The 21,103-nt window shown below is 38.8% G+C and overlaps 1 protein-coding gene and 1 pseudogene across 1 annotated transcript in view; both read right to left on the bottom strand.

Moving 5' to 3' along the window:
- Nucleotides 1-21,103, bottom strand: part of TBC1D32 (TBC1 domain family member 32) — a 192,735-nt gene that overhangs the window by 158,772 nt on the left and 12,860 nt on the right. The window contains exons 2-5 of the mRNA XM_058669172.1: nucleotides 13,070-13,231; nucleotides 11,795-11,972; nucleotides 5,392-5,460; nucleotides 3,016-3,141 (exon numbers count right to left, since the gene is read on the bottom strand). Of these exons, the coding sequence (XP_058525155.1) occupies nucleotides 3,016-3,141; nucleotides 5,392-5,460; nucleotides 11,795-11,972; nucleotides 13,070-13,231 (535 nt within the window). The remainder of the gene's footprint in view (nucleotides 1-3,015; nucleotides 3,142-5,391; nucleotides 5,461-11,794; nucleotides 11,973-13,069; nucleotides 13,232-21,103) is intronic.
- Nucleotides 20,012-20,163, bottom strand: LOC118758313 (U2 spliceosomal RNA; annotated as a pseudogene).

Raw genomic sequence — 21,103 nt, 5'->3', positions numbered from 1 at the left:
GTCAGCCCCCTAGTGCCGAACTGAGCGCCATTATGCATAAAGAGGCAAAGGCAAGGGAAAGGACTAAGCATACACTGAGCTAGGAGTGAACTCATTTCTGACTCAGTGAACTGCAGCAACGTGGCATTCTACGGGTTCCACCAAACACAGGTCTGTGTAGCCCTCGAGACCTGATGGCCAGCAGATCAAGAACTCTAGTAGTGGCATGTCAGGCGCTATTTAGTACAGTGTGGCAAATGTTTTAGGACTGCAGGGGACAACAGTGAACTGCGCATGTGCTGAGCTCGCGAGAACACACTGAATTCAGTGGAATACACTGGTCCCGCACGAAAATAATACCAACTGTGGCACAGTATGGGTCAAAATAGGTCCGTGTGGCACCCAGACCTGATGTCCAACAGGTTCCGGCAAGATTAGCACCAACAACCTAATAATATAGGACACCTGGTGTCTCTCTAATCCTAGGACCTGCTGTAGCCGGAAGTGGGAGAAAGGTTGCAGAGACAATGGTACAGCCTCACCACGGTATCACAGGAGATGGAGAGTGGTGAGCCAGGAGCTTGGGCTCTGGAAACCACGGTGGAAATCTAACATAAGAACCCAGACCTGGAATTCGCTGGAAGTTGTGGCACAAGTGGCTGCAAGCAAAACGTTGTGTACCGACCGCAATAAGTAAAATCGCATTGTAGACCTGTGGGTGACAGAGCTTAGAAACCTGCCCCAAGGAGAAGATTCTGATAACCAGAAGTGCAATGACCAAGAGCAAAAGAAGACACACAGGCACAATGAATATTACTGAAGACTTCCCTGTAAAGGAGCAAAACCCTACGCCAACCTCAGAGTTCACTGAGGAAGACATCGAGAAAATGGGGGACACAGAATCCATAAAACTCATTTTAAAGCTTCTGATCAAACATGAGAAGCTCATACAAGAGTTCAAAGAATTTAAGGAATATACTAAAAATTCTCATATATATCTAATATTATGGATATATTAACTAATGTATATTATATATAACAATGTCAAACATTATCTAATATATATTACATAATATATATTAATATATGTCATTCCTATGTGTATTCTATATAATATATTAAATAATATATTATAGATTCAATATAACATATACATTAATACACATGGCTTCTAGAATTACACATCACTGAATCACAGAGGGGTCACATCTCTGATTCTCTGCTTTAAGGTGACAGTAATCTACACTATGTTTTTAAACTTGCTTCCGTATTGCTTTAGGATTTTACTTACAATTTACAAAATGTGAAAAGACTCCATTTAATGCTTAAAAATGAGGTGCCATACATCAGATTTATCAATCTCTAAACAGGAAAATATGATCTAAAATAGCAAAAACAGAACAAGCACAAATAGCCATTTTTTAATTTTCTCTAGCTCCTTTATGATTTGTTTTAAATTACTTCTTAAATTCTTCGTTTTATAAACTGTTAGTTTCACAGTTTTCTTCCATTTTTAAGCAGTTATGCAACTTCTAAAAACATATCTGCAGGAATAAAATTATGAAGAATCTGCTAGAATAAAAACGAATTCTTCATTTTTCAGTTCTCACATATTATGAATTATTTTAAGACATTTCTCATGAAGCTAGTGAAGAAGTATGCTGAGTGGGCCCTGGCACTGTAGCCTAATGGCTAACGTCCTCAATTGAACGCACCAGGATCCCTTATGGGTGCTGGTTCTAATCCCGGTGGCCCCACGTCCCAGCCAGCTCCCTACTTGTGGCCCGGAAAGCAGTAGAGGACGGCCCAAAACCTTGGGATCCTGCACCCACGTGGGAGACCCAGAAGAGACCCCTGACTTTGGATTGGCACAACTCTGGCCGCTGCAGCCACTTGGGGAATGAATCAGCAGACAGAAAATCTTCCTCTCTGTCTCTCCTCCTCTTTGTATATCTGACTTTCTAGTAAAGATAAATAAATTAAAAACAAAAACAAAAAGTACAGTGGGTGAAGCCACTACCTACAATGCCGACATCTCACATGAGCACTAGTCCGTGACCCTGCTGCTCCACTTCTAATCCAGTTCCTGCTAAGGGCCTGGGAAAAGTTGCAGAAGGCGACCCAATTGTCCACGTCGCTGTCATCCACGTGGGAGCCAGGATTGAAGCTCACTGCCCCTGACTTCCACCTAGTTCGGAGCTAACAGATGCAGTAAACTGGGGAGTGAACAAGGGATGGCAGATTTCTCTTTCACATTCGCTCTCTTTCTCATTCAATCCCCTATGTAACTCTGATTTTCAAAATAAATGATATTTAAAAAAACACTTTCCTTAGCTCAAAATCAATGACACCATTAAGTAAAACAAGCCAAGCACAGAAAAAAACTACCACATGATCTCATTCCTATGTGCATTCAAAGACAACTGGAGATTGTATAGAACATCAAAATACAATGGCTAACACCAGAGGATATAATGGGAAATGTTGAGGGACAAAAGAATAAAACTTGACTGACAGGTACTACGTTACAGCTAGATACGAATAGGAAGTTCCTGAGCTCTTCACACAGTAGAGTGATATAATATTTAACATATTTCTCCATTTAAAAAATACAGAAAATAAGCCTTTATATACATTTACTATTTTAAAAAGTTAAATACTTGAAAGGATAAACATATTCACTCTGATTAGATATTACACAATGTATGTATGTAATAAAATATCATGTAGTACCTCAAAGACACTATCGTTGTATATGTATCTTAAATTAAGAAAAAAGGCAACATGAATTCTTGAATAACCCTTCATAAAACAAACTAAAATACATACTTGACTATCTGAGGGCAGTGAAGTATGCTATTGACGAAACTTTGAAACTAATCATGAAATAATTCTTTCCTTTGAAGAAATCTGAACAATCCAAAAACTGAAATTGAAATTCCATAAATATTTCAGATATTAAATAAAACTATTATATTCCATTTGCTTCTAGCATAATAAGAGAAATTACCATCATTTCTATACCCATTGACTTACACTAAACACTGGGTCAGGATCTGATAGAGCCACTTTCAGTCTTTCACAGAGAGATGTCCAATTATCACAATTCAGGACATCAGATGGAGGAGCTGAACACAAGGTCTGCAAGGCTTCATATCTCACCTGTAAAATAATATCTGCTACTAATACTTAGTTACTAGACTAATATAAATTCTAACACAGTATTTAAGAGATTACCTAAAGCCAGATTCACAACTATTTTAAAGAGTTAAGAAAATGATACCCTTTTATAGAATAATTCTTGAGAACTCATTTTCATCTAAATGGTTATACAAGAAATATAGGTTGCTATTCTGCATAAGGCAAAAATGTTAATATTAATCTATGAAAAAATTCTAGGTCTCATGTCTAAGCAGAACAGAGGGTGCGCTGAATCAAGACCACCAAGGCAACGTTATCCATCATCGTCACTCTATACTCTTTCATTTTAATAGACCCTCATACATGGTCCTCTAGATTGTCCCGGATTAAACATTCATTCCAGAGTATATAAATAATTCTCTTAAACACACAAAATAAAATTGTTTTAACTTGTTTATTCTTTGTATCTTATTTTTCCAACCTGGTAAACTACTGATTTAGAGGGAAAAAGAGTTATTTAAACCTGAAATCCAAACTTTAATGCCTGAACATTGAAAAAAATTCACTCCTCAAAATGCAAACAACAATAACTCAAAGTCATGTGAGCAGGTATACAGTAATACAGAATAGCACCTCTCCTATGATAAATGGAGCAAAGCTGTCTACAATTCACCCTCTAACAGGTCAATACAGACACACTAACTCCAGTGTGGACCTCAACTCTGCTTATTCCCCATCTGTGACATCTGAAGCTTAGTGAATAAAAAGTGAGGTGTTACAGGACTCAAGACTTCAGGAGATTTGACACTGAACATTTTCCAATTAAAAGTAAAATACTAATATTTGAAAATACAAATTCAAAAGACAGAAACCTCAACAAAATTTTATTTGTAGTAGCCATAGGGAAAACACAATGAGAGTTTTCAACACTGGAAACTAAAGATTAAAAAAAAGATAGAATCTATTTACAGCGCTAAGTAATTTCTCTTGTTCAGTTAGCTTTTAGGTTAAAACCTCATAAAGAATATAGTGCTTGCAGAAGCAAAATAAGGGCTTCTGAACAGTATAGATTTGCAAATAATCTATTTAAGCTGAATTATATAAAAGTCAAACCTCATTTCAAGTATCTTCTGAAACATGTTATTATAAGAACCTAGGAAAATAAAAACAGATTACAAAATGCTGAGAAGAATTTTGCTCTGATTTTTCTTAAGAAAACTTCAGTGAGAATAAAGTATATTATCTATTTAGTTTAAAATAAAAAGGTAAAAAAAAAACTTTGAGATAAGGAACTGGCATTGTGGCATAGTAAGCTAAGCCACTACCTGCAATTCCATTATCCCCATATGGGCAATGGTTCAGCTGCTCTACTTCTGCTTCAGCTCCCCACTAATGTGCCTGGAAAGTAGCTGAAGAATGACTAAGAACTTGGACTCCTGTACCCATCCTGGAGACCCAGATGAAGCTCCTAGTTTCTGGCTTCAGCCTGGTCCAGTCTGCAGTGTTGCAGCTCGCTCGCTCTCTCAGTCTCTCTCTCCTTCTCTCTCTGTAACTCTGCCTTTTCAAGTAACTAAATAAATCTATTGAAAGCAACAAATTCTCTAAAAATTCTTTTTCTTGTAAATGCACAAATGTGTTAAAGCTGCTGAAATGTATCAAAGTTCAAGAGATGTTAGTAAAATACAAAAACTGCCGTCAAATAGGCGAAATAAATTGAAGAAAGCTGTTATACCATATGGCGAATATAGTTAGCAACAATGTATTTTGTTTTTGAAAATTACCGAGAATAAGTTTTAAAGTGTTAATTGGCTTGACATTTTAATTAGCACACTATCAAAAAATTTCTCAATGTGTGTATATATATATTTCAAAACATGTCCATTTTATATATATATGTATATATAAATTTGCCCATTAAAAATACTTTTAAGTAGGAGAAGCATTAAATAAAAAGGTTTTCTTAGAGAAATCATTAAAGTATAGCAGAGAAAGGAACTTTTAGGGACAACTACTCATGAATTCAGTCCTTAGAAACTAAAGCTAGAAATAAAAATGTCCACTTTCAAACCATGACAATTGTCTAACCTAAGTCTTCCCTAGCCCGTGACCTTTCATTTCAGGATTGAAAGTTTACCAGGAATATCAATCTAGGATTATTAAAAACAATAAAGGCCCAGTCTTAAAGAAACAACTCAATTGCTACTGATGGCAACCTAGTATATTAATAACATGCAGCATCTAACCAGACTTTGCAGATTCCCCTTAACTTACCTCTTTAGGTTGCCCAGGATCCAACTGGTCTAAAATCAATTGCAATTTTCCTGGGCAAAACTTGTAACTCTGTAACACAATGGACAGAACATTCATTTATCTAGCAGATATTAGGAAGTACTGTTATAAAAACAAGGCTAGACTGTTCCTGCTAGGACAGGAGGTGAACTGAGTAGTGCTGGCTCATGGACCCACTGGTATGTGCGAAATCTAGCACTTGGAGGGGTTCTGATGGAGGTACCTGGGCAACTCCTCCGGCAGGACACAGAACCTGCAGTTAAGCGCAAGAAGCATGGAGGGAAACAGCCCAGAAGAGGTCATGGAAAGTGTCCCACTGGCATACATTTGGCATGGGTCGGGGGCAGACCAGGCTGAATCAGTTCACATCATCCACTGGCAAATCCAAGCACCAGAACAGAGTGTGGGTCGAGACAGGTTGGGTCGCGACAAAAGCAGTCCACAACACGCAATGCCAAGGTGAGGTTGCCTGTGCCAGATGTGACTGCAGCACCCAACCAGCACACGTGAGAACCAGGAAGGGAGGGGGCAGAGCCGGCAGGGGAAGAAGGGGTGGTTCCCTTGCTGGACAGCTGCTCCCACTGGAGAACATGAGCTGGGATGGGGTAGACCAGACTAGGCAGGACTACAACACCTGTGCACTTCATGTGGACCAGATCAGGGAAAAACCAGACTGGGCTGATTATTCCTACTGGTACAGTCTACAATTGCAGTGTGTGAGAGTTGTTGGGGCTTAGCCGCAGCATCAGCTGGCAGAAGCTGGCACTGGGGTCTGATTCTGTCAAGTTAAACCAAGAACCACCTGGAGAGTGCATAATCTCAGAGTGGGAGTGGCCTGGGAGGGAAATAGTGGGCTCCTCCCTCTTGGGTTACAACCCCCATGAAAGGGCACGAAAACTAGGTCAGGGGCAGGGGTGGCTAAACAGAGAGACACCCAACAACATCTGTGTGGGCTGAATAGTGGAGTTGTTTAGATGGAACAAGGTTTTAATACTCACTAACATGTATGAGAGCAGCAGGGGATGTGGGACAGACTGGACTAGTCTGCTACACATACTGGCAAACCAGGGTAGGGGGCGCGCCTGGTGGGGGTTATTGTGGGTCACTCCAACTAGGCTGCAGCTCCCACTGGTTTATGCGAGGGCCAAGTGTGTGCTGGGCAGAACCAAGCTGGACTGCAAACACCTACTGGTTCCAATGGAAGACAGGGCTGGAAACAGAACCGACCCAGCAACTGCAACCACCAGCTGATTGGGGCGATGGACTGTGGCGGGCCCGGTTCTTGCTAGTACATACAAGAATCTGGTCTGGGAACACCTCAGACAAAGTTTCATTGGGGATCCCCCCCAAATGAGCTTCCGGACTCAGAACCCTAACCATCAAATGACAGAGGACAGAACAAGTCAATCAACCACCTCAGCTATATGTTGGCAATGAAAATACTGGGCAAATGGAGGCTCTATGATGGACTATGTCAATCAGTGGATTCTCCAACAACTGCATCGTGCTTAGAGTGGTGAGAGTGGCAGAAATTCAGATCTGTTGAACTATCAAAACCACCCTGCCGGCTCTACCTTCAGACTAGAGATGGTCTCCCCAAGAAACTGATGAACTTATCTGGACAATAAGATGCTGGACTTTATGCCTGGTAGATGCTTGCAATGAAAGAATCTCAACTGAATTTGAACTGTGGTAATGTAACAAGGTGGAGGAATCCAACATGGGGGCGGGGGGGTTTGGGAAGGGGTGGGGGGAGTCCCAGTGCCTATAAAACTGTGTCACATAATGCAACGTAATCAATTAAAAAAAATATATATCAAGGCTGGAGTTGAGAAGTAGTTGGTAAAGCTGCTGCCTGCAACGTCAGCATCCCAATATTGTTGCCAGTTCCCAGCTGCTCCACTTCTGATCCAGTTCCCTACTCATAGCCTAGGAAAAGCAGTGGAGGACAACCAAAACGTGTGGGCCCCTGCCACCCACATGGGAGATTTGGAGGAAGCTCCTTGCTCCTGGCTTTGAACTGCCTCAGCTCCAGCTGTAGTAAGCATCTGAGGAGTGAACCAGCAGTTGGAAGATTTCTCTGTTTCTTCTCTTTCTGTAACTATGACGTCAAATAAATAAATGATTTTTTAAAAATATACAATTCCAAGTAAAAAATCAATTCTTTTTTTTTTAAAGATTTATTATTATTGGAAAGCCGGATATACAGAGAGGAGGAGAGACAGAGAGGAAGATCTTCCATCCGATGTTTCACTCCCCAAGTGAGCCACAACGGCCAGTGCGCACCGATCCGACACTGGGAACCAGGAACCTCTTCCGGGCCTCCCACGCGGGTGCAGGGTCCCAAAGCCCTGGGCCGTCCTCGACTGCCCTCTCAGGCCACAAGCAGGGAGCTGGATGGGAAGTGGAGCTGCCGGCACCAGAACCAGCGCCCATATGGGATCCCGGGGCGTTGAAGGCGAGGACTTTAGCTGCTAGGCCACGCCGCCAGGCCCCCAAAATCAATTCTTAACAAAAGAAAGGGGATTTTCAATTCTGACTCGACAGTAGTTTTAGAATTTTTGTTTCCCAGGGCTTTTAAATGGAAACGGGATATCTCAGGAAGACAATGTGTACATAAAAACTATGATTACCTGCGGACCAAGTGTAATGTGTGTAATACTGCAAAGACTGTATACCCAGAAACATGAGAAAATGCAAAGACAAAAACATAAACAGACAAAAACAGCAGACACATTACTCTATCTGGATCTAACACTCTCATACATCACTCTTGCTATCACCCTCTATAGTTTTATCACATTACCTTCTTTCCATTTTATAAAGGTGTCAAGTTCACTCTAGCTGAATAATATTTGCACCTTTCTCTTGTCTAGCATGCTAATATTCTTCCTCAAGAGTTTTTAATACCTATTCTCATTTTAGAAACTAAAAAAAAAAACTATTCAAAGAAATACTCTTTGGTCACACATATTAGTTTCTCTGCACCTCTCATTTCCTCTATCCCAACATCCTACTCTCTTTAAAACTAAACTGAACTGGAAGTAGAGCATCTGGGACTAGAATCAAAGCCCATATGGGATACTGGTACTGCAAACGGAGGATTAGCCTGCACAGCTTCTGTACCAACTCCGCAGTGAAAATTTCTACTGATGGTAACAGAAATGAAACCATGAATGTAATGAAATACTTACCCCCAAATAAATATTTTTTAACATGCAAGCAGACGTAAAGGTACATACTAAAGAAATAAATTATGAACAAACAATAGGAAAAAAGAGAAAGAAACAGAATGGTGAATTATTGTTGAGAGGTAGTAACTTGGTTGTCTTTTTTGCATAAATAATCTCACTGTGTGCTTTGGGTTTCCTTTTTTCTTTGCTGAGAAGTTTTTCTACTTCTGTCTTCTTCGATCAGTTTCACAAAAGATGGTCTCTTACAAGATTACCCAAAAATCTCGTAGAGCTAGGTCACAAATGTCTTTCAGACAAGTTCTGACTTACATGTTTCTTTTCAATATCCAGGCATTCCACCCCTTCTTGGTAAAGGAATTCACTTTAAACTCAACTAGTCCCTTACAAAATTAAATTATATTCATAAGTCAAACACTTGAAAATTCAGTTATCCTCTATAGATATCTCAAAGGCAACAACAGAAAATGAAAGCATACACCATTCTCAACAACTCAAAAACTTTCAAAAGATTATATTTTGAGACTGTGACCTTATAAACTGAATGCTTCAAATACTTCCAAACTATTTTCTTCTCTCATGCAGTGCCATCTCAACCAAAATTTTGCATGCCCTCAAAAATCTATGATTCTAATGATAAGAAATAATTTAATGTCTTATAATTAATAAACTGAACTGACAGCTACTAAGCCGATCCTCATTAGGTTCAAATATTTGTACTTCTTAGAACAAAACTGAAATGTTTCATTTCTTTTTCTCTTATTTTTTTCTATTTTAGTCTGTTATAGTGTCTCATCAAGTAAATAAAAACATGTAACGTGTGAATTCAGTTCTGAAATTTATTTTTTCTGTGCTTTTGTATTCTAAAAGTCTCTGATCTGAGAAAGTCAGGAAGCCTATCAAACAAGTCATTTGACCACATTAAGTTAAAATACAACTATGCCCCACCTTCTTCTAAACATCCTATCGACAAGAAATGATCAAGAGTTAGGCTATCAAGAAAAATCCATTTTCTCACTTCCTCCATCACACCAGGTAAATCAGTCTGACTTGTAAATACATTTGCAACTCAGCACAATCTCTCATGTAAAATGATGGAATTGCAGGCACATCAACCTTAAAGTTCTACTTTTAATATTTCCAAAGCCATTTTTTACTTCAATCATAGAAGACAAAACAAGACCAAACCACATATTTTTTATGTTCATCCAAAATCTTTTTTTGGTGTTTTGTCTTGTTCTTTTTAATTGAAAGGGAGAAAGAGAAACAGTTCCTATCTGTTACAACACTTAGCCAAATCCTCACAGTGCCCAGGACTAATACGGCACATGGCAACCTAACCAGCACCTTTACCACTAGGCCAAAAGCCCACCACAAGCCTCTTGAGCATTAACAGTCAGGCATTATTTTAGTTATGTCCCTATCATATATCTAATTAGTTGAAAACTTACCAAAAATACCAGCTTAGAAATCACACTAAAAGCACACACACTCATTCTGGCCTGGAAGTCTTTGTGCAGAAGTTTAATGTGCATGGCTCTGGACTAACAACTTTCCTAGGTCTTCTACTAAAGCTTGTCCAGCCAAGGACTTATCTTTCTCTTGTCTCTACTGTGGTCAAAAGAAATGAGTTTTCATTCCCTTAGTTGGAGAAAATGAAAGACCTCAAGTCTTTTGTCAATAGAATAAGATTTTAAAATGGGCAACTGGCCAAGCATTTGATACCGCATAGCACATTGGAATGCCTGGGTTCAATCCCTGGCTCTAGCTCCTAATTCCTTCTTCCTACTATTGGGGAAACTGAAAGCAGTAGCGATGCCTCAATGAACTGGTTCATGCCACTGATGTATCACCAATTCCCAGCTCCCAGCTTCAGTGCCCCAGCGACTGAGGACATTTAGGGTATGAACCAGTAAAAGGGAGTTCATACTCTCTTCTCATTCCCTCTGCCTCTCTCTCTGTATCTCTCCATACCCACCCCTTTCTGCTCAGAAAGGATTAATTGAGAAAGAGACACTTCAAGTTTTAGGAGACTTCTTTCAACTACATTATTTTTTTTTTAAGATGTGTTTGTTTTTTATTGGAAAGGCAGATTTACATTGAGAAAGAGAAAAAGATCCTCTTGCTGCTGGTTCAATCTGCAAGTAGCCACACCAGCTAGAGCTGAGACAATCCAAAGCCAGGAGCCAGGAGCTTCTTCCAAGATTCCAATGACAGTACAGAATCCCAAGCTTTTGGGCCATTCTCAACTGCTTCTCCAAGTCATAAGCAGGGAGATGGATGGAAGCAGAGCAGCCAAACAAGAACTGACGCCCATATGTGATCCCAGCAGTTGCAAGGCAAGCATGTAGCCACTAGGTTACCATGCCGGGGCCACTAATTTGCATTATTCTTAAAAAAAAAAAAGATTTATGTATTTATTATTGCAACCAGATATACAGAGAGGAGGAGAGACAGAGAGGATGATCTTCTGTCCACTGATTCACTCCCCAAGTGGCCACAGTGGCCAGAGCTGCGCTGATTCAAAGCCAGGAGCCAGGAGTTTCTTCTGGGTCTCCCACATGGGTGCAGTCCCAAGGCTTTGGGTCAACCTCGGCTGCTTTCCCAGGCCACAAGCAGGATGGCCCAATTTGTATTATTCTTTTTAAAAATTCCAAATTATATTAATGAACTGAATTTACTTACCTTATTAAGGATTGCTTTTGACACAGTTAAATACCAATTCAATATATAATTCTAAAAGTTAGTATTTTTTTTAAATACTTATTTATTTTTTTATTGGAAAGGCAGATCTACAGAGAGAAAGATGTTGCCTCCGCTAGCTCACTCCCCAAGTGGCCACAACAGCTGGAGCTGATCCAATCCAAAGTCAGGAGCCTCCCCTGGGTCTCCCATGTGGGTGCAGGGTCCCAAGGCTTTGGGCCATCCTCTACTGCTTTCTGTGGTCACAGGCAGAGAGCTGATGAAAAAGTGGAGCAGCCCGCAGAGCTCCTATGGCATCCAGGTGCATGCAAGACAAGAGTTAGCCATTCAGCCATTACACAGGCCCAAAAGATTTTATTTTTAGATACTGTTTTTCTTCTGAGCTATAAAATTAGAAGATCTGGCTAATAAAGAATGCATTAAAGCCACTAAAAAAAGCTAGAGACTATTAAACATGATTTCTAACCATATATGCAAACAGAACAACATACCTGATTAAAGGACGAATCACTGTCAGAGCAATTGTCTGTGCAGTAACTATTGTTCTTCTCCTTGGGGATTTTTCTCTGCCTTTCTTGGCTTCGTATCTCATCATCTTCGAACTTGTTCATCATTGACTCCACCACTATCATCATAATGTTCTTCAGGGAATGCATCATTTCTTTGTACCTTTAAATTCAAAACGGTGAATAATGTAAAGACTATCAGCAGAAGTAAAAACAAACACTTAAAATAAGTTCTCTAGTCTGTATGTTCTAGGGTATACCAGATAACGTATTCAAGTTGGCTGGAGGATCACATATGCTAGGAATAAAAGAGCAGTAGAAGAACTCTGGATTTTAACTTGGGCAAGATTAGAAGCCCATGGAGAGTTCTGAGAAGAGTGCCGTGAACTGCCTAGCTGTGTCAAAGAATCTCACGGGCAAATATGAGAAAAACACACTGAGAAGGTTGTGCATTGGGAGTGCTGACAAGGAGCCCTGCTGAGACAAATATTACATTAAAACAGTATTGGCATCATGCTCAGAGAAATAAGTCAATCCCAAAAGGACAAATATCATATGTTCTCTCTGATATAAGGCAACCTTCATGCAAAATAAGATCAATAACCTTTTTAATGCTGTTTTTGCTGCAATTCATGGGTTCTGATATGTTTGCTTTTATTTTCATTTCTTCAAAATAGTTTCTTTTCTCTTTTTAAGTTTTTCACTGATTCCTGGGTCAAACAGTGGCATCATTTTCTCCAAGAAGGCTTTTTATTTGCTTTTTCATTTTTTCACCTATGCGTCGGTTATTCAGTGTTGAGTTTTTCAACTCTAAGGTGCTGTAAATCTTTTTAAACGTTATTCCTGTTGCTGATTTTGTTTCATGGCTTTTCACTTAAGGGAATCTATAACTGTGTAATAGAGACTATCATATCCAAATGTAAAGATAAAATGCAGTATGCATCTCTACTTTCAAATCAAAGATGGGTTCCCTATGAAACCGTTAAATATATCTTGACAATAGGATGCTGGACTCTTTGCCTTTCTTGATACCTGCAATGTCAAGACACATTTAAATAGCAGAGTCATGGACATATGACTGCTTGTGAAGGACTATACTATTGTAATAATGGGAGAGGTATCCAGCAAGGGAGAAATTTTGGAAGGGGAAGGGGATAAAAGGAAATCCCAGAACCTATGGAACTGTATCATAAAATGAAAAAAATAATAATTTTCAAAAAAATCTGAAAACAAAAAAACCACTAGTGGGTGTATACTCACTCTTGAGATTCCTGAGTCCTCTTGGTCACGTGCTGTACAACTGTGTCATACCCAGATACATCACCTTGGTTCTGATCGGATATGCATTTTTCCATTTCTTCCTCAATCATTGACCCCAGAGTGTTGCATATGTGTTGTCTAAGGTATTTCACAAATTCATAGCTTTAAAAAAAGATAAATTAATGCAGTGAATACTATGATCTTACTTAACAAGTTAACCATATCCAGAAAAAATCAATGTTAGCACAGAAAAATCAGTTACATAATAAGATTTTTTACTTTAAATACCAAAGTGGTCATTAATCAGAAATGATCAAGCTAATTTAGAATTTTGCTTTCTTTTTTTTTTCTGGGATACTTGGCAATGAGTATCAGTTAAAAATTACCATGAAGTTGAAAAACAAATTTCAGAAGCAGCCTAAATTTAATCAGACGTCTCCAACATTTCTTTTATATGTTCATATCTTTAATATCTAAAGGGTCGAGAAAGCAGTTGTTAAAGAATTGAGTAATTTTTCAGTTTGATGAGAAACTCCAGGTTACAATGCAGTGATCATAAAAGAATGAACAGAAAAGATTAAGCACCCACTATGAGAAGAGCTTCTCTGTACATCATAAAAGTAGTGACTTAAATTATTCTTAATGTTCCCATGTTTACAGAAACATTCAAAACAGCTGAATACATCGGGAACTTTTCTTTATACAGTCTGCTCAATACTGATAAAATTAGCTTGCAAACAGACAATATGGCTGAAGAAGAGACTGTAATTTCCACAAAGAAATTACTTTTACTGATTATATTTACTAAATATAAAAGGCAATAATTTTAATTTGTATCATAATATGCAAAGGTTAAAGTTTCTGGGACCTCACAAATCACAAGTACAATTAACGAAAGGCCATTTTTTTAATAGTCTAGCCTCCTCATTTGCATATTCACTGTATAAGACCCTCACTCACATGTACATTTCAAAAGGTCAGGATCCTCCATCATCTGTTTTTGTAAGTCGTCAGAGCATCCACACATACTTTTCAGTCCCATATACAATAAATGACTGTACTTTTTCTAAAGAGCAGCCACCTCAACCAAGAGGTCAAAGTTTTTTATCTTCATCTTCCATTTAACTGATTTTGTTTGGGTTTTCCTGCTCTTCACTTCTCTACCTTGAAACAAATCACTACTTCCTAGAATTCCCATGCTGTCTCCCTAGTGAGAGTGGCCAACCTGCCATGGGGAATGCAAACTTCAAAAGTCAAGCAGAGGGCCTGGTGTGATGGCTCAATGGCTAAATCCTCACCTTGCAAGTGCCAGGATCCCATACAGGCACCACTCCGTGGTCCGGCTGCTCCAATTCCTATCCAACTACCTGATTACGGCCTTGAAAAGCAATGGAGGATGGTCCAAAGCCTTGGAACCCTGCAGCCACATGGGAGACTCAGAAGAAGCTCCTGGCTCCCAGCTTTGAATCAGTTCAGCTGCAGCCATTTACGGAGTGAACCCATAGATGGAAGATCTTTCTCTCTTTCCTCCTCCTCTCCATAAATCTGATCTGCCTTTCCAATGAAAATAAATCTTAAAAAAAAAAACCACAAAAATCAAGCAGAGTATCTGACATGAAGTTGAGTGGTATTATAGTAAAGGCTTAGAGTCAAAAAGCCTGAATACCAGTTCTAGCTATACCTCTTAATAGCTGTGTGACTACGGCAAAGTTCTGATTTTCTCATCAGTGACTCAGCAAGCCTAAAACGTACTTCATCACATTATGTGGAAGACTTAAAGAGGCAGTAGACAATAAGTGTAAATTTGTAAATATAAACTATCAAATTAAAAATAAGGAATTGAACAAATGCCTTTTCTGTTCCCTTACAGAGTCCCAACTTCTACTACAAGACAAAGAGATGATTCATTTAACTCTTTTCAGTCCAATCCGCTTTCCAATATACCAGGCCTGTGTGTATTAAATGTCTAAAACTCAAAATAACCAACTCCAAATTGTTTACCATACTAATCCACTCACAAACCATCTTCTCTCTTCAAGGGACATTATTCAACCAGATCTATGTATGAAGTCTCAAGCAATTTAACTACAACATTGTTATGTCTCATTCTACCAAGCAAACTGTTCTGCAGACTCTTCCTCAACATCCTTTCTATACCGATTGGCATTATATCAGTGTTCACACCTTTATAACCTTTGGCTTAACAACTGCCAAGAGCACTCTCAGGTCACACATAATTCAGTTCCTTTCAAATTACAACACAGAATAATATCATCTGAAAATACTATTAAAAAACAAATGGGGGCCTGGTATGATAGCCTACTGGCTGAAGTCCTCGCCTGACATGTGCCACAATCCCATATGCATGCAGTTCATGTCCTGGCTGTTCCACTTCCCTTGCAGCTCCCTGCTTGCAGCCTGGAAAAGCAGTAGAGGACAGCCCAAAGCCTTGGGCCCCTGCACCCGTGTGGGAGACCCGAAGAAGCTCCTGGCTTCGGATCAGCTCAGCTCTGGCCATTGCATCCACTTCGAGAGTGAAAGAGTGAATGGAAGATATTTCTCTATATATCTCCTCTCTGTAAAATCTGATCTTCCAATAAAAATACATAGATCTTTACAAAAGAAAAAAAAACCACTCCCACTCCCCATCCAACTCACTCTTTATGTCTGTTTATGGCCTCGAAAAGTCACAAAGGATGGTTCAACTCCTGGGGCCCCTGGACGTGGGAGACCTAGAAAAGTTCCTGGATCCAAGCTTCAGATCAGCTCAACTCCAGCTGCTGTGGCAGATTGGGAGTGAATCAGTGAATGCAGGATCGTTCTGTTCCCTTCATCTCTCTGTAAATCTGCCTTTCCAATAAAAATAACTTAATAAAAATAAAATAAAATAAAATAAAAGGACGCTACTTTCAGAGCTTCTGATTCAGTAAGCATAGAACAGAGCCGCAAAAATCTGCGTTTCTAATCATTTTCAGGTGACGTTGATGCAAATGCTGCTGGTCCCACAACAATAATTTAGAAAACCACTGAGCACACAAATACTATGTTCACATAACGTATAAACCTTCTTAAGGTTCCTGAAACACCAATCCGAACATTTCTACTCAACTAAAAAACACAGAGAAATAAATATGCATTTAGTTGCATTATATTAAAAATACTTGACATGGGTAGGATCATTTAATGACCTCCTACATTAACTGATTTTTTTTCTATAAAATAAACATCAATCCCAGTGACTTACAATAAGCAAGTCCTGTCAATTTTCAGAATCACATAGCTCTAAACTTGAGCTATCTCATTTACTTACTTGATGGTTATTTTTTTTCTAGTTATAAAAAGCAGAAAGCCCCAATCCTGAAGTTATTAAAACATTTTAGATAGTATATATGCCCTGTATCTAACATAGAACTTAGTATAAAGTTAAATATCAGTAAGTGGTAGTTATTATTACAATAATTATTATTAAGCACATATTCTGCCATTACAATGTAAAGTCTTCCGACTTTGTTTTTTAGAGATTTATTTATGTTAACTGTAAAACCAGGTATACAGAGAGGAGAGACAGAGAGGAAGATCTTCCGTCCGAAGATTCACTCCCCAAGTGAGCACAATGGCCAGAGCTGCACTGATCCAAAGCCAGGAGCCAGGAGCTCTTCTGGATCTCCCATGCAGGTGCAGGGTCCCAAGGCTTTGGGCCATCCTCAACTACTTTTCCTGGCCACAGGCAGGGAGTTGGATGGGAAGTGGGGTCTCTGGAACTGGAACTGGCACCCATACGGGACTGTGGCGCGTTCCAGGCGAGGACTTTAGGCGCTAGGCCTATGCGTTTGGCCCCTTCGGACTTCTTAATTTGTACTGACAGATGTATGACTTATTGCCATCCATACAAGTACCAAACACCACCCATGTAACCTATCTGCAATACTTCTGATCACATTATTTGACTCTTTTGAAGTGTTTCACTACCACTCCTCCTCCAAAAGGATCATTTTCCATAACATAAAATACTACTTTTCTAATAAAGTTTTGAAAGTTCCCAAAACTGTGTGGCCCTTGCCCCACCTGTCCCATTAGCACTGTATGTAGTTATATGACCTAATTTATCTTCTGTTTGCCTCCTGATCACCCATAAACCCACATTTTTCGCATTTCCAAACTCGAAAACAGGACTTCCATTTCTTTATCATGTGCAGCATCTTACACACAGTACATTGTAAATGTTTACAGATGTGAAACACAGCTCAAAAACGGTTTGTCTCCTAATATCTTTTAACAGTGGCTGTCAGCTTCAACTTGCTTATCGTTTCTAAATTTGTTTTAGTAATCAGTCATTTAAATCCTGTTAATAAAATGTAGATAACAGTACGCTACAATTACATCTTCCCAGCACACAAACAAATAAACCATCTTATTCTTTCTACACTCCCCTCCAGAAGACAAAGGAAAAGGCAGAGCAAAACAGATTTCTCCTGGTTGCATCTACCCGTTACCTTTCTACAGAAACATTTTTCATGAGTCCCAACACCTAGCATCATGAATGGTGTTTAATATCCACTTTCTGCACTGCATGCCCACTCACTAAGCAACATTTGTTCAGGTTTTTACACATTCGTTACTTCATCATTTCCCCTTTGTGTCTCTCTCAGAGTAAAGCCAAATCAAATTACAAAAAGATTACTGCAGCAGCCCTCTTGTTCATCACCTCACATTTACTCTGTTTCCTCTCATATCCATCCCCAACTTCATATCAGTCCTCAAGTCACCGACTTCATTATATCCCTCAGAGTTAGAGTCATTTTACAGCTTAACTTACACAATGTCATGCACATAATGCCTCAGTGAGTATTTGCTGAGTTTAAAAGTAATTATTGCCTGCCTATTATCTTTCATGATGACTTACAACTTCCTTGGCATAGAATTTTGAGTGCCTCATCAATCAAATCCTTTGTCAGGGCATCCCTACATAAATGAGACCACAGTCAACGTTCTAAACCACCAGTCATGTTGATTTGCATACAAGAAAGGGAGACTGCCATACTTGACTGTGCTAAGCACACCTTAGTAGCACTATTTATTTACCACGTGATAGATAAAATAGATGACACTGATCCAAAATATAAGGAGCCTTCTCAAACTCTCAAGTTATTAATTCTTCTACCTTACCCCAAAGTTCACATTTTTCCCATAAGAACATGTTTTTTCAAAGATGTAAACATTCAAAAATGTTTAACTATGAAGATATTTTGTAACGATAAACTGAAAGTGAAAAAAAAAACAAAGGAATTTTTAAGATACTCATTTTCATCCATTTATATACTATTTAAATTTCTTCCATTAAGTGAGAAAATCTGTGCATTTTATTTCCTCAAAATTAAAACTGGAATACTAATTTAAAAGTACAATTTACCTATACATTTATTAATTATTGGGTTTACTTTCAACCGTTTAATATTTATACTCAATGTTTATCTTCTACTCTTCAAGGGAAGAATCGTTTATTAAGGGCAGTAGACATCCATACCAAAGCGCCAGCTGCTCCACTTTCGATCCAGCTCCCTGAATATGTACCAGGAAGGCAACGGGATGATGGTCCAAACACTTGTCACTACATTGAAGACTCTGATGCTGTTCCAAGCTCTTGATTCCCACCTAGCCTAATTCTGGCTACTGCAGCCATTTGGGCAATGAACCAATTGATGGAAGAGATCTGTCATGCAAACTGTTAAATAAATAAATAAATATTTTTAAAAATAACAATAGCAGAACAGGAATATTCTTTTGTAAACTTAATGCTCTGTCACATAATGCTGAAACAGCAAGCCCTAATTTTTTATTTGAAAGGCAGAGTTACAGACTGAGACAGAAAGATCTTTCATAGACTGGTTCACTCCTCAAATGATGGCAACAACCTGGGCTGCACCAAGTTAAAGACAGGTTTTCTAGGTTGTCTCCCACCTAGGTGCAGAGGCCCAGGAATTTAAGCCATCTTTGGCTGTTTTGCTTACATATTAGCAGGACTTTGTAATGGAAGTGGAACAGCTATAATTGGGACACCAGCACTTCAAGCTGCAGCTTAATCCACTTTGACACAGTATCAGCCTCAATTTCCTGAATCTTATGTCCCATGGAAAATGCAATCATTCATCATCTAAACAGTTGTGTTCTTCCATTGAGTCACTATTGTATTCCTTGAAGGTCTTCCCATACACCAGCAAATGCTTTCTATTTGAAATGTTAATTTATTTCTGTCTCTAATTACAAACAAATCTTCATATTTTCTATATAAAACAGTGAAAATTTATGCAAGAGTCAAAATCTAAATTTCAAAATAATCCTTTGAAGACATCCTCACTTTTGTAACATTTGTCAGTACATACATTTTTCAGGTACAGACATATACACATAAATATGGCACCATACACATGCATAAACATATACTGCCTCCACACACGTGTGGCTATGAGACCATTAGCAAATGTGCACAATGAGATGTTGAGAGCAAACAGTATTTTCAATCCAATCACTGCAACCTCATATCCAGCCTCTTACTAGTGAGAAAAGAAAGAAAAATTGAATGTAAAAGAAAGCAATCCAGAAAAATAACAGCAGGTCCCTAAAAACTCTGGACACACTTCATAATCCTGTCCAAGTTTATCCCATCAGACACACCAGTGTTCCTCCAAATCCTGAGACACTTAGTGGTAAGCAGAAGATGCAGCCAAGCCATGCCTTAACATTGAAGCAAGAGCCTCTGTGAAGGTAAATTTGACATCCCACCAATAACACCTATCATTCAAGGGCAGAATAGTCCTCATTCCTTAGTTTCAGTAGCCCATCTCTGTATCACAAATCAGGCAATTAGGATAAGTAAATACTGACTGAGAAACACAGCTTTTCTGAATGCTTTCTTACAAATATCAACATGCAGGCAACCCAAGATGACAGTTTCATAATCAGGCAGTGAAGAAACATGACACAAGTCCATTACCAAAATGTCAAATCAGTTAAGGGAATATCATTCTGCAAAAGAAGGCACAAACTGAGAAGAACAGATACTATACTTGATCTTAGCCAAAAGGCTGAAAACCTAAAATAAATAGACAAACAACAAAAAGTAAAGCTTAGAATCTGACAGGAAAGAGCTAGCGTGGATTTACTCATGCCTCACTAGGTGGGACACAAAGATTAGTCACTCCTCATCATGGTGTTGAAGATTTCTCTGCACACCCCTCCAAAAACAAAATGTTCTGCACCTTAATTGTCGACAAATGTCTTGTTAGAGTTATAAGCCAGTCTAGATTACCCTAAAATCTGCCAAGTTCAGCAAAATTATACTTCAACACAATAAATGGCTAAATACTAAAATGAAAATAGACATGAGACAGCTGAATAGTACCCTACAGCCATTTTAAGATGTATAGCAGCCAGTTCTGTATATAAATATAAACTAAAATTGAAATGTCAATGAGCTAATCATAGGATGTGGTTAAGAACTTGCATTTTTTTTTTAACATACTGGTTACTCAAAACCATGTCAATTCCATAATGTTGTAAATTGTCGTTGATGTTATGTTAGGGCTCTTAATTGATTGGGATGATATTCTGCCAGCTCTAACTTCAGACCAGAAATGGTCTCCCCAAGAAACTGTTCAATTCATCTGGACAATAAGATGCTGGACTCTATGCTTGCAAAGAAAGAACCTTGATTGAATTTGAACTGTAATACTGCAACAAGGTGGAGGAATCCACCATGGGGGAAGGGCATGGGGAGGGGATGGGGGATTCCCAGAGCCTATGAAACTGTCACATAATGCAAAATAATTAATAAAATTTAAAAAAAGAAGGCACAAAAAAAACCAGATAGATAGATAGATACCCCCGCAACATTTACTATCAGCTGTAATAGAAGTATGCCTGAAAAACTTACATAGGATTTATTTTTTTTAATTTGAAAATCAGAGTTACAGAGAAAGGCAGACACAGGCACACAAAGATAGACAGGGAATCTTCCAGCAACAGTTGATCCCCAGA

Source organism: Ochotona princeps, chromosome 1 (genome assembly GCF_030435755.1).
Source record: "Ochotona princeps isolate mOchPri1 chromosome 1, mOchPri1.hap1, whole genome shotgun sequence".
NCBI lineage: Eukaryota > Metazoa > Chordata > Mammalia > Lagomorpha > Ochotonidae > Ochotona > Ochotona princeps.
Note: the sequence above shows the minus strand (reverse complement) of the source record. Positions and strands in the feature narration are given on the sequence as shown.